This window comes from Bombina bombina, chromosome 9, assembly GCF_027579735.1.
Source record: "Bombina bombina isolate aBomBom1 chromosome 9, aBomBom1.pri, whole genome shotgun sequence".
In the NCBI taxonomy this organism is placed as follows: domain Eukaryota; kingdom Metazoa; phylum Chordata; class Amphibia; order Anura; family Bombinatoridae; genus Bombina; species Bombina bombina.
The window spans coordinates 275015207-275028589 of NC_069507.1; the positions used below are offsets into that span (position 1 = coordinate 275015207).

The following is a 13383-nucleotide window of genomic DNA, read 5'->3' on the forward strand; positions in this document are numbered from 1 at the left end:
CGCTGGGTGGTACAAAGGGCATTGGCTGGGTGGTCCAGGTCCTTAGGGAAGGTCAGGTGGTACCAGGACAAGGGCTGGGTAGTCCTGTAGGGAGGGTCAGGTGGTACTAAGAGTATGGGCTGGGTGGTCCTGTAGGGAGGGTCAGGTGGTACTAGGGGCATTGGTTGAGTGGTCCTGTAGGGAGGGTCAGGTGGTGCTATGGACATGGGCCGGTGGTCCTGTAGGGAGGGTCAGGTATTACTAGGGGCATTGGCTGGATGGTCCTGTAGGGAGGGTCAGGTTGTACCCAGGGACATGGGCTGGATGGTCTTGTATAGAGGGTCAGGTGGTACTATGGACATGGGCCGGGTGGTCCTGTAGGGAGTGGGCCGGGTGGTACTAAAGGATAGGCTGGGTGGTCCTTACGGAGGGTCAGGTGGTACCAGGACAAAGGCTGGGTGGTCCTGTGGGGAGGGTCAGGTGGTACTAAGGAAATGGGCTGGGTGGCCCTGTAGGGAAGGTCAGGTGGTACTAATGGCATGGTCTGGGTGGCCCTGTAGGTAGGGGTCAGGTCGGTGGTACGAGGACATGGGCTGGGTGGTCCTAGAGGGAGGCCGAGGGTCAGGTGGTACTAAAGACATGGGCTGGGTGGTCCTGTAGGGAGGGTCAGGTGGTACTAAAGACATGGGCTGGGTGGTCCTGTGAGAGCACTAGGTTATAGTTATCGCTCGGGGGTCAAGTTGTGTGTTTAAAGAGCACTTCGGGCTTATTTCCCTATGAATGGTTACGAGACACCTCACGCAGTAGCCGGTACGGGCACAGTTACCAGGCAGGCAGTGGGTAGTACTAGTAACACTGAATTCCTTCTGACCTGTCACTGGCAGATGCTGCCCACACTTAATATGGCGGTAATATGTCAGGCTGTGATCACGTGACTGCACATCTTCACCTGATATTGCTATGGTAACTGCGTGACATCTGGGGCAAGGGGAAAATGGCAGCCGAGGTGGATTACGAGTCCGTGTTATGTGTGAAACCCGATATCAGCGTGTACCGAATCCCACCCCGGGCCTCTAACCGGGGGTACAGGTCAGTGTGAGGTCCGGCCCAGCCCAGAGCGGTGTCAGGCGGCCTGAGACAAAAAAATACACAGGGACTGAGAGGCCCGAGACAGAAACACACAGGGACTGAGAGGCCTGAGACAGAAACACACAGGGACTGAGAGAGAGAGGCCTGAGACAGAAACACACAGGGACTGAGAGAGAGAGGCCTGAGACAGAGACACACAGGGACTGAGAGGCCTGAGACAGAAACACACAGGGACTGAGAGGCCTGAGACAGAAACACACAGGGACTGAGAGGCCTGAGACAGAAACACACAGGGACTGAGAGGCCTGAGACAGAAACACACAGGGACTGAGAGGCCTGAGACATAAACACACAGGGACTGAGAGGCCTGAGACAGAAACACACAGGGACTGAGAGGCCTGAGACAGAAACACACAGGGACTGAGAGAGAGAGGCCTGAGACAGAAACACACAGGGACTGAGAGGCCTGAGACAGAAACACACAGGGACTGAGAGAGAGAGGCCTGAGACAGAAACACACAGGGACTGAGAGGCCTGAGACAGAAACACACAGGGACTGAGAGGCCTGAGACAGAAACACACAGGGACTGAGAGAGAGAGGCCTGAGACAGAAACACACAGGGACTGAGAGGCCTGAGACAGAAACACACAGGGACTGAGAGGCCTGAGACAGAAACACACAGGGACTGAGAGGCCTGAGACAGAAACACACAGGGACTGAGAGAGAGAGGCCTGAGACAGAAACATACAGGGACTGAGAGGCCTGAGACAGAAACACACAGGGACTGAGAGAGAGAGGCCTGAGACAGAGACACACAGGGACTGAGAGGCCTGAGACAGAAACACACAGGGACTGAGAGAGAGAGGCCTGAGACAGAGACACACAGGGACTGAGAGAGAGAGGCCTGAGACAGAAACACACAGGGACTGAGAGAGAGAGAGGCCTGAGACAGAGACACGCAGGGACTGAGAGGCCCGAGACAGAGACACGCAGGGACTGAGAGGCCCGAGACAGAGACACGCAGGGACTGAGAGGCCCGAGACAGAGACACGCAGGGACTGAGAGGCCCGAGACAGAGACACGCAGGGACTGAGAGGCCCGAGACAGAGACACGCAGGGACTGAGAGGCCCGAGACAGAGACACGCAGGGACTGAGAGGCCCGAGACAGAGACACGCAGGGACTGAGAGGCCCGAGACAGAGACACGCAGGGACTGAGAGGCCCGAGACAGAGACACGCAGGGACTGAGAGGCCCGAGACAGAGACACGCAGGGACTGAGAGGCCCGAGACAGAGACACGCAGGGACTGAGAGGCCCGAGACAGAGACACGCAGGGACTGAGAGGCCCGAGACAGAGACACGCAGGGACTGAGAGGCCCGAGACAGAGACACGCAGGGACTGAGAGGCCCGAGACAGAGACACGCAGGGACTGAGAGGCCCGAGACAGAGACACGCAGGGACTGAGAGGCCCGAGACAGAGACACGCAGGGACTGAGAGGCCCGAGACAGAGACACGCAGGGACTGAGAGGCCCGAGACAGAGACACGCAGGGACTGAGAGGCCCGAGACAGAGACACGCAGGGACTGAGAGGCCCGAGACAGAGGCACGCAGGGACTGAGAGGCCCGAGACAGAGGCACGCAGGGACTGAGAGGCCCGAGACAGAGGCACGCAGGGACTGAGAGGCCCGAGACAGAGGCACGCAGGGACTGAGAGGCCCGAGACAGAGGCACGCAGGGACTGAGAGGCCCGAGACAGAGGCACGCAGGGACTGAGAGGCCCGAGACAGAGGCACGCAGGGTCTGAGAGGCCCGAGACAGAGGCACGCAGGGTCTGAGAGGCCCGAGACAGAGGCACGCAGGGTCTGAGAGGCCCGAGACAGAGGCACGCAGGGTCTGAGAGGCCCGAGACAGAGGCACGCAGGGTCTGAGAGGCCCGAGACAGAGGCACGCAGGGTCTGAGAGGCCCGAGACAGAGGCACGCAGGGTCTGAGAGGCCCGAGACAGAGGCACGCAGGGACTGAGAGGCCCGAGACAGAGGCACGCAGGGACTGAGAGGCCCGAGACAGAGGCACGCAGGGACTGAGAGGCCCGAGACAGAGGCACGCAGGGACTGAGAGGCCCGAGACAGAGGCACGCAGGGACTGAGAGGCCCGAGACAGAGGCACGCAGGGACTGAGAGGCCCGAGACAGAGGCACGCAGGGACTGAGAGGCCCGAGACAGAGGCACGCAGGGACTGAGAGGCCCGAGACAGAGGCACGCAGGGACTGAGAGGCCCGAGACAGAGGCACGCAGGGACTGAGAGGCCCGAGACAGAGGCACGCAGGGACTGAGAGGCCCGAGACAGAGGCACGCAGGGACTGAGAGGCCCGAGACAGAGGCACGCAGGGACTGAGAGGCCCGAGACAGAGGCACGCAGGGACTGAGAGAGCTAGCTTGAAATTACTTACTGATTACTACTTTCTCACCTTTAGGGCATCTGACTGGAAGCTTGACCAACCTGATTGGACAGGAAGAATGCGGGTGACATCCAAGGGCAAAGTAGCTTATGTGAAGCTGGAGGACAAAGTGTCAGGTACCTCAGATGAACCCAGATCCTCCCATGTGAGGAAAACCCGCTAACCTGACCCAGATCCGCCCCATGTGAGGAAAACCCGCTAACCTGACCCAGACCCCCCCATGTGAGGAAAACCTGCTAACCTGACCCACACCCCCCCATGTGAGGAAAACCTGCTACCCTGACCCACATTCTCCCCCCCCCCCCATGACAGGAAAACCTGCTAACCTGACCCAGCTCCCCCCCCCCCCATGTGAGGAAAACCCGCTAACCTGACCCAGACCCCCCCCCCCATGTGAGGAAAACCCGCTAACCTGACCCAGATCCCCCATGTGAGGAAAACCCGTTAACCTGACCCAGATCCGCCCCATGTGAGGAAAACCCGGTAACCTGACCCAGATCCCCCATGTGAGGAAAACCCGTTAACCTGACCCAAATCCGCCCCATGTGAGGAAAGCCTGCTAACCTGACCCAGATACCTCCCCATGTGAGGAAAACCTGCTAACCTTACTCAGATCCCCCCATGTGAGGAAAACCCGCTAACCTTACCCAAATCCGCCCCATGTGAGTAAAGCCTGCTAACCTGACCCAGAGACCCCCCCCCATGTGAGGAAAACCCGCTACCCTGACCCAGATACCCCCCCCCCCCCCCATGACAGGAAAACCCGCTAACCTGACCCAGCTCCCCCCCCCAATGTGAGGAAAACCTGCTAACCTTACCCAGATCTCCCCCCATGTGAGGAAAGCCGCTAACCTGACCCAGATCCCCCCCCATGTGAGGAAAACCCGCTAACCTTACCCAGATCTCCCCCCATGTGAGGAAAGCCTGCTAACCTGACCCAGATCCCCCCCCCCCCCGTGAGGAAAACCCGCTAACCTTACCCAGATCTGCCCCATGTGAGGAGAACCCGCTAACCTTACCCAGATCTGCCCCATGTGAGGAGAACCCGCTAACCTTACCCAGATCCGCCCCATGTGAGGAAAACCCGCTAACCTTACCCAGATCCGCCCCATGTGAGGAAAGCCTGCTAACCTGACCCAGATACCTCCCCATGTGAGGAAAACCTGCTAACCTTACTCAGATCCCCCCATGTGAGGAAAACCCGCTAACCTTACCCAAATCCGCCCCATGTGAGTAAAGCCTGCTAACCTGACCCAGAGACCCCCCCCCATGTGAGGAAAACCCGCTACCCTGACCCAGATACCCCCCCCCCCCCCCATGACAGGAAAACCCGCTAACCTGACCCAGCTCCCCCCCCCAATGTGAGGAAAACCTGCTAACCTTACCCAGATCTCCCCCCATGTGAGGAAAGCCGCTAACCTGACCCAGATCCCCCCCCATGTGAGGAAAACCCGCTAACCTTACCCAGATCTCCCCCCATGTGAGGAAAGCCTGCTAACCTGACCCAGATCCCCCCCCCCCCGTGAGGAAAACCCGCTAACCTTACCCAGATCTGCCCCATGTGAGGAGAACCCGCTAACCTTACCCAGATCTGCCCCATGTGAGGAGAACCCGCTAACCTTACCCAGATCCGCCCCATGTGAGGAAAACCCGCTAACCTTACCCAGATCCGCCCCATGTGAGGAAAACCCGCTAACCTTACCCAGATCCGCCCCATGTGAGGAAAACCCGCTAACCTTACCCAGATCCCCCCCCGCCATGTGAGGAAAACCCGCTAACCTTACCCAGATCCGCCCCATGTGAGGAAAACCCGCTAACCTTACCCAGATCCGCCCCATGTGAGGAAAACCCGCTAACCTTACCCAGATCCCCCCCGCCATGTGAGGAAAACCCGCTAACCTTACCCAGATCCGCCCCATGTGAGGAAAACCCGCTAACCTTACCCAAATCCGCCCCATGTGAGGAAAACCCGCTAACCTTACCCAGATCCGCCCCATGTGAGGAAAGCCTGCTAACCTGACCCAGATACCTCCCCATGTGAGGAAAACCTGCTAACCTTACTCAGATCCCCCCATGTGAGGAAAACCCGCTAACCTTACCCAAATCCGCCCCATGTGAGGAAAGCCTGCTAACCTGACCCAGAGACCCCCCCATGTGAGGAAAACCCGCTACCCTGACCCAGATACCCCCCCCCTATGACAGGAAAACCTGCTAACCTGACCCAGCTTCCCCCCCCAATGTGAGGAAAACCTGCTAACCTTACCCAGATCTCCCCCCATGTGAGGAAAGCCGCTAACCTGACCCAGATCCCCCCCCATGTGAGGAAAACCCGCTAACCTTACCCAGATCTCCCCCCATGTGAGGAAAGCCTGCTACCCTGACCCAGATCCCCCCCCCCCCCCCCCCGTGAGGAAAACCCGCTAACCTTACCCAGATCTGCCCCATGTGAGGAGAACCCGCTAACCTTACCCAAATCCGCCCCATGTGAGGAAAACCTGCTAACCTTACCCAGATCCGCCCCATGTGAGGAAAACCCGCTAACCTTACCCAGATCCGCCCCATGTGAGGAAAACCCACTAACCTTACCCAGATCCCCCCCCGCCATGTGAGGAAAACCCGCTAACCTTACCCAGATCCGCCCCATGTGAGGAAAACCCGCTAACCTTACCCAGATCTCCCCCCATGTGAGGAAAGCCTGCTACCCTGACCCAGATCCCCCCCCCCCCCCCCCCGTGAGGAAAACCCGCTAACCTTACCCAGATCTGCCCCATGTGAGGAGAACCCGCTAACCTTACCCAAATCCGCCCCATGTGAGGAAAACCTGCTAACCTTACCCAGATCCGCCCCATGTGAGGAAAACCCGCTAACCTTACCCAGATCCGCCCCATGTGAGGAAAACCCACTAACCTTACCCAGATCCCCCCCCGCCATGTGAGGAAAACCTGCTAACCTTACCCAGATCCCCCCCGCCATGTGAGGAAAACCCGCTAACCTTACCCAGATCCCCCCCGCCATGTGAGGAAAACCCGCTAACCTTACCCAGATCCGCCCCATGTGGGGAAAACCCGCTAACCTTACCCAGATCTCCCCCATGTGAGGAAAACCCGCTAACCTTACCCAGATCCGCCCCATGTGAGGAAAACCCGCTAACCTTACCCAGATCCGCCCCATGTGAGGAAAACCCGCTAACCTTACCCAGATCTCCCCCATGTGAGGAAAACCCGCTAACCTTACCCAGATCCGCCCCATGTGAGGAAAACCCGCTAACCTTACCCAGATCCCCCCCGCCATGTGAGGAAAACCCGCTAACCTTACCCAGATCCCCCCCGCCATGTGAGGAAAACCCGCTAACCTTACCCAGATCCCCCCCGCCATGTGAGGAAAACCCGCTAACCTTACCCAGATCCCCCCCGCCATGTGAGGAAAACCCGCTAACCTTACCCAGATCTCCCCCATGTGAGGAAAACCCGCTAACCTTACCCAGATCCGCCCCATGTGAGGAAAACCCGCTAACCTTACCCAGATCTCCCCCATGTGAGGAAAACCCGCTAACCTTACCCAGATCCGCCCCATGTGAGGAAAACCCGCTAACCTTACCCAGATCCGCCCCATGTGAGGAAAACCCGCTAACCTTACCCAGATCCGCCCCATGTGAGGAAAACCCGCTAACCTTACCCAGATCCGCCCCATGTGAGGAAAACCCGCTAACCTTACCCAGATCCGCCCCATGTGAGGAGAACCCGCTAACCTTACCCAGATCCGCCCCATGTGAGGAGAACCCGCTAACCTTACCCAGATCCGCCCCATGTGAGGAGAACCCGCTAACCTTACCCAGATCCGCCCCATGTGAGGAGAACCCGCTAATCTTACCCAGGTCCGCCCCATGTGAGGAAAACCCGCTAACCTTACCCAGGTCCGCCCCATGTGAGGAAAACCCGCTAACCTTACCCAGATCCCCTAGTGAGATTTGTATGTATTCACAGACTGTGCCAGCTCAGGAGAGGAAATAGAAGAGTGCACAGTTTGATACTAAATATCATATAGTGATGTATGTGTCGCCTGCATAGCTACATAAACACTTTAAGAGAACGCTTGCTTCTATAACATTCTTTGTAAGATATCACAGTACTAGGAAGATTTCTTAGATAATCTCACTGGAGAGCTTTAGATCATCGGCTTATAGAGAGAAATGACCGTTCTCACTTTTTAGTCATTTTTGTTTGCCCTTTATATATTTACCTGACCTGGAGTGGTCATTCCTCTGTCAGTAATCTTCTCTCCCACCCCAGGTGAGCTCTTTGCTCAGGCTCCTGTTGATCAGTTTCCTGGGCTAGCGGTGGAGACTGTGACTGATTCCAGTCGGTACTTTGTGCTCAGAATTCAGGATGGAAATGGTAAGTGAAGAACACAGGGATATAGGGGTTAGAGAGGAGGGGAAGGGTGGGTACATATGACAGGGGACAGTGTCTCATACAGATGAGAGGACAGTATGACATACAGATGAGAGGACAGTGAGACATACAGATGAGAGGACAGTATGACATACAGATGAGTTGACAGGAGGTACAGGCAGTGGGACATATGATGGGAAACAGTGTGACATACAGATCAGGGGACAGTGTGACATACAGATGAGGTGACGGGACAGTGTGACATACAGATGAGGTGACGGGACAGTGTGACATACAGATGTGGGGACAGTGTGACATACAGATGTGGGGACAGTGTGACATACAGATCAGGGGACAGTGTGACATACAGATCAGGGGACAGTGTGACATACAGATGAGGTGACGGGACAGTGTGACATACAGATGTGGGGACAGTGTGACATACAGATGTGGGGACAGTGTGACATACAGATGTGGGGACAGTGTGACGTACAGATGTGGGGACAGTGTGACATACAGATCAGGGGACAGTGTGACATACAGATGAGGTGATGGGGGATGTACAGGCAGTGGGACATATACGATGTGACAGGTGGGTATGTGACATAGAGATGAGGTGACAGGTGGGAGGTACAGACAGTGGGACATGTGACAGTATGACATACAGATTAGGTGCTAGGGGACAGTGTGACATCTAGAGGAGGTGACAGGGAACATTTTGACATACAGATGAGGTGACAGTGTAACATACAGATGAGGTCACAGGGGGCAGTGTGACATATAGATGAGGTGATAGGTTGTACAGGCAGTGGTACACATGACAGGGGGCAGTGTGACATACAGATGAGGTGACAGTGTGACATACAGATGAGGTGACGGGACAGTGTGACATACAGAGGAGGGGACAGTGTGACACACAGATGAGGGGACAGTGTGACACACAGATGAGGGGGCAGTGTGACACACAGATGAGGGGGCAGTGTGACACACAGATGAGGGGGCAGTGTGACACACAGATGAGGGGGCAGTGTGACATACAGATGAGGGGGCAGTGTGACATACAGATGAGGGGGCAGTGTGACATACAGATGAGGTGATGGGACAGTGTGACATACAGATGAGGGGACAGTGTGACATACAGATGAGGTGATGGGGCAGTGTGACATACAGATGAGGGAACAGTGTGACATACAGATGAGGTGACGGGGCAGTGTGACATACAGATGAGGGAACAGTGTGACATACAGATGAGGTGACGGGACAGTGTGACACACAGAGGAGGGGACAGTGTGACACACAGATGAGGGGACAGTGTGACACACAGATGAGGGGACAGTGTGACACACAGATGAGGGGACAGTGTGACACACAGATGAGGGGGCAGTGTGACACACAGATGAGGGGGCAGTGTGACACACAGATGAGGGGGCAGTGTGACATACAGATGAGGGGGCAGTGTGACATACAGATGAGGGGGCAGTGTGACATACAGATGAGGGGACAGTGTGACATACAGATGAGGTGATGGGGCAGTGTGACATACAGATGAGGGGACAGTGTGACATACAGATGAGGGGGCAGTGTGACATACAGATGAGGTGATGGGGCAGTGTGACATACAGATGAGGGAACAGTGTGACATACAGATGAGGTGATGGGGCAGTGTGACATACAGATGAGGGGACAGTGTGACATACAGTTGAGGTGACGGGACAGTGTGACACCCAGAGGAGGGGACAGTGTGACACCCAGAGGAGGGGACAGTGTGACACCCAGAGGAGGGGACAGTGTGACACCCAGAGGAGGGGACAGTGTGACACCCAGAGGAGGGGACACGGGACACTGTGACAGATGAAGGGACAGGGGACACTGTGACAGATGAAGGGACAGGGGGTAGTGTGACACTCAGATGAGGGGGGGACAGTGTGACACTCAGATGAGGGGGGGACAGTGTGACACTCAGATGAGGGGGGGACAGTGTGACACTCAGATGAGGGGGGGACAGTGTGACACTCCGATGAGGGGGGGACAGTGTGACACTCCGATGAGGGGGGGACAGTGTGACACTCCGATGAGGGGGGGACAGTGTGACACTCCGATGAGGGGGGGACAGTGTGACACTCCGATGAGGGGGGGACAGTGTGACACTCCGATGAGGGGACAGGCACATAAGGGCCGGGGGTAACACTTATACAACTCATGTTCTTGTCTGGGGAGTGCCATGTTGTTTGGAATAATAATTTGTATACGATCCTCTCTCTCCCTCAGGAAGAAGCGCTTTCATTGGCATAGGGTTTTCAGATCGTGGTGATGCTTTTGACTTCAATGTTACTTTGCAGGATCATTTTAAGTAAGTTTATAACTGATCATGTTAGAGGGATATAGTAAGATACCTGCTGTACTGAGAAAGACCTGAAGGCGCCTGCTCCTCATTTGTTGTCTGGGTTAGAGCATGAGGGCTCCACACTCTGATCTGTCTTTTTTATGCAGGTGGGTGAAACAGGAGTCAGACTTCTCAAAGGAACCTCAAGGGCAGGACAACCAACCGAAGCTAGATTTGGGTTTTAAAGAAGGTCAAACTATTAAGCTGAATATTGGGGTATGTGCTCATATATATTCCTGCTTTGTTTTCCCATTAGTAGTTAGTAAGATATGGCCCCTACTATAAAATAGGGCCACAATACAAAATGCTTGTTTTTTTTTCTTTTTTCATACTGTAAGTCCCAGCTTAGTAGTCATGGTGGAGTAGCCTACAAGGCTGATGGGCATTCACATTGCACACATCCGTTCAGATTCCTAATATATGTAATGAAATTGTCTAAGGTTTCCACACTAGTATTTCCTTTCTCTCAGCTGCACTTAGTCAGAGAAATCTGCACCGTGACGGTTCCCTGAGGACTGGAGCTGAAATACCCCTGGAGTATATCATGGGGTGAAAACGCTCATTACTGTTACGGTGCTCGTTCATCTTTCTTCTTCTTTCTCAGAACATTAAAAAGCGTGACGGCCCTTGTAAGCCTCGAGGCAATGCAGGATCTGGGGGCATTTCCCTCCTCCCACCCCCTCCCGGTGGTAAAGTCATTGCACCCCCTGCCCCTGTAGTAACATCAGTACCTGTTGCCAATCACGTGACCCCTCCACCCCTGCAGCCTGGCAAAAACACGTCAGCCAGCCCAGGTAATGGCACTGTCAGCCCCATGTTAACACACCCCCCCGTGAGGTCCTTGGCTTGTAACAGCTGCTTTCTGCTTCTTTTCTCAGACATCCTGCTGGATTTGGATTCTCCAGCACCAGAAGCTAAACCCACTGCTGCCTCACTAGACATCTGGGGAGATTTCAACACTGCATCAAGGTCAGTATGAATGGTGAGTGCTGCCTGATGGGACAGGACTGGCACATACATGTCCTGTTATAAGAACAAGAACATTTTTGCTCCTTTTTCTGTGAAAAATTTCAGTTCCAAAAAACTTCTGAAGCGTCTACAGTTACTGTTTGCTTAACCATGTTCAGTATTGTTAAGAAGCTGCACATGTATTTGTGTTATTAGCAGTTGTCTAATGATGAATAAAGTGATAATTGTATATGCACCATACATAAACGCCCCTTTAATTTGTACAAGTCTCCCCTGGTATGTCTCCCTGTTTCTGCCTAACTGACTGCTTTTAAACGCCCCTTTAATTTGTACAAGTTTCCCCTGGTAGCCATTTCCTCTGTCTCCATTTTGTCTACCTGTAATCGTTTTATCAGATACTGTCTAAAATTCATTCATCCTGCCACCCCCCACCTCTAATTTGCAAGTGTGTAACTCATGGCTAGCTAAGACTGCCTGTAACAGCTGCTTAAAATCATTTCATTACTTTTTACTGCTACATATAGAGTAGGCCTAAGGCTCATTTTTGGGCCGTGGCTCAATGATTCTAAGTAGCTCCATGTTACAAGTAGCGGAGTTACTCACTGGAGGTGGTAACTGCAGACCGACTAACAGGTAAACTTACTAATTATACACCTACACGATGCTCGCTATGACTTTTCTGCTCTCTCTGACTGCCCTTCTCCTAAAAATCACTGCATGTCCCTATAACAATAACCCCCACACTATAAATATCTCTCCCTCCCTTCTCTCATCCCCTATGCTGTCCTCTCATGAACTACTCTGTGTCCTTAGAAACACTTCCCCCTCTAACTCTCCTGTGTCTAGTCATACGCGCTCCTACAAATCTCACTCTCACCTTCTGTCACTATCATTGCTACTACTGCTTGCTGCTGGTGATGTCTCTCCTAACCCTGGCCCTGCAGCAATCCCCACACTTTTTTACATTCTAGGTCATGCTATGCCAACAATCTCATCTCCATTAACACACAGCGCCTATCCCCTCCCTTTTCTTGCGCCCACTGGAACGCTCGCTCCGTCTGTAACAAACTTACAACTGTTCACGACCTGTTTGTTTCCAACGCTTTCTACCTTTTAGCAATTACTGAAACCTGGCTATCTTCCTCTTACACTGCTTCCATTGCTGCTCTCACACACATTGGCGGTCTCCACTTTAGCCACACACCGAGGCCAGGTGAGAGACATGGTGGCGGTGTTGGCATCTTACTCCCCCCCTCCTGCTCCTATCAGTACCTATCTCCATTTCCGTCTCTCTCCTTTTCTTCCTTTTGAGGTCCACTGCATTCGCCTGTTCTCCCCTCTCTCTCTCAGAGTGGCAGTTATCTATCGCCCCCCTGGAACAACCTCCCAATTCCTTGATAACTTCGCTGCCAGGCTTCCTTTCTCTCTACAAATACACCTGCTCTAATCCTAGGGGACTTCAACATCCCCATTGACAACCTATCTGCCCCTGCTGCCTCTAAACTTCTCTCACTCACTAACTCCTTTGGCCTCTCACAATCCACCCTATTCCCTACCCACCGTGATGGACACTCGATTAATCTGGTATTCTCCTATCTCTGCTCTCTCTCTGATGTTGCCTGTCACCCATTTCCCATCTCAGACCACCATCTGCTCACCTTTAATCCTAATATAGATGCTAAACCTACCTCCCCCTCTCGCCCCCGCACCAGTAGAAATCTGCACACTGTGGACCCTCCCCAACTCTCCAATCTTATTCAAATACGCCTCCCCAACACTTCTACGATATCCTGCCCTGACCTTGCTATAACCCACTATAACAATACTCTCTCCGCTGCACTTGACACTCTCGCTCCGCCCCAACCTCGCAAAGCCCCACGTCGTCGGCTCCAACCCTGGCACTCCCAACAAACACGTCACCTACAAAAATGCTCCCGCACTGCTGAACGTGCCTGGAGGAAATCCCGCTCTGAACCTGATTTCATGCACTATAAGTTCATTCTCTACTCTTACACCTCTGCCCTTCGCTTAGCTAAGCAAACCTACTTCTCTTCTCTTATATCCACTCACTCCTCCAACCCTAAAAGACTCTTCTCCATTTTCAACTCTCTC

At 54.2% G+C, this 13383-nt stretch overlaps 1 protein-coding gene across 1 annotated transcript in view; it reads left to right on the forward strand.

Moving 5' to 3' along the window:
* Nucleotides 1-854: 854 nt before the first annotated feature.
* Nucleotides 855-13383, forward strand: part of NECAP1 (NECAP endocytosis associated 1) — a 62533-nt gene continuing 50004 nt past the window's right edge. The window contains exons 1-7 of the mRNA XM_053693053.1: nucleotides 855-1068; nucleotides 3544-3644; nucleotides 7818-7922; nucleotides 10188-10269; nucleotides 10410-10518; nucleotides 10907-11096; nucleotides 11181-11271. Coding sequence (XP_053549028.1) covers nucleotides 974-1068; nucleotides 3544-3644; nucleotides 7818-7922; nucleotides 10188-10269; nucleotides 10410-10518; nucleotides 10907-11096; nucleotides 11181-11271 — 773 coding nt within the window. The 5' untranslated portion in view covers nucleotides 855-973. The remainder of the gene's footprint in view (nucleotides 1069-3543; nucleotides 3645-7817; nucleotides 7923-10187; nucleotides 10270-10409; nucleotides 10519-10906; nucleotides 11097-11180; nucleotides 11272-13383) is intronic.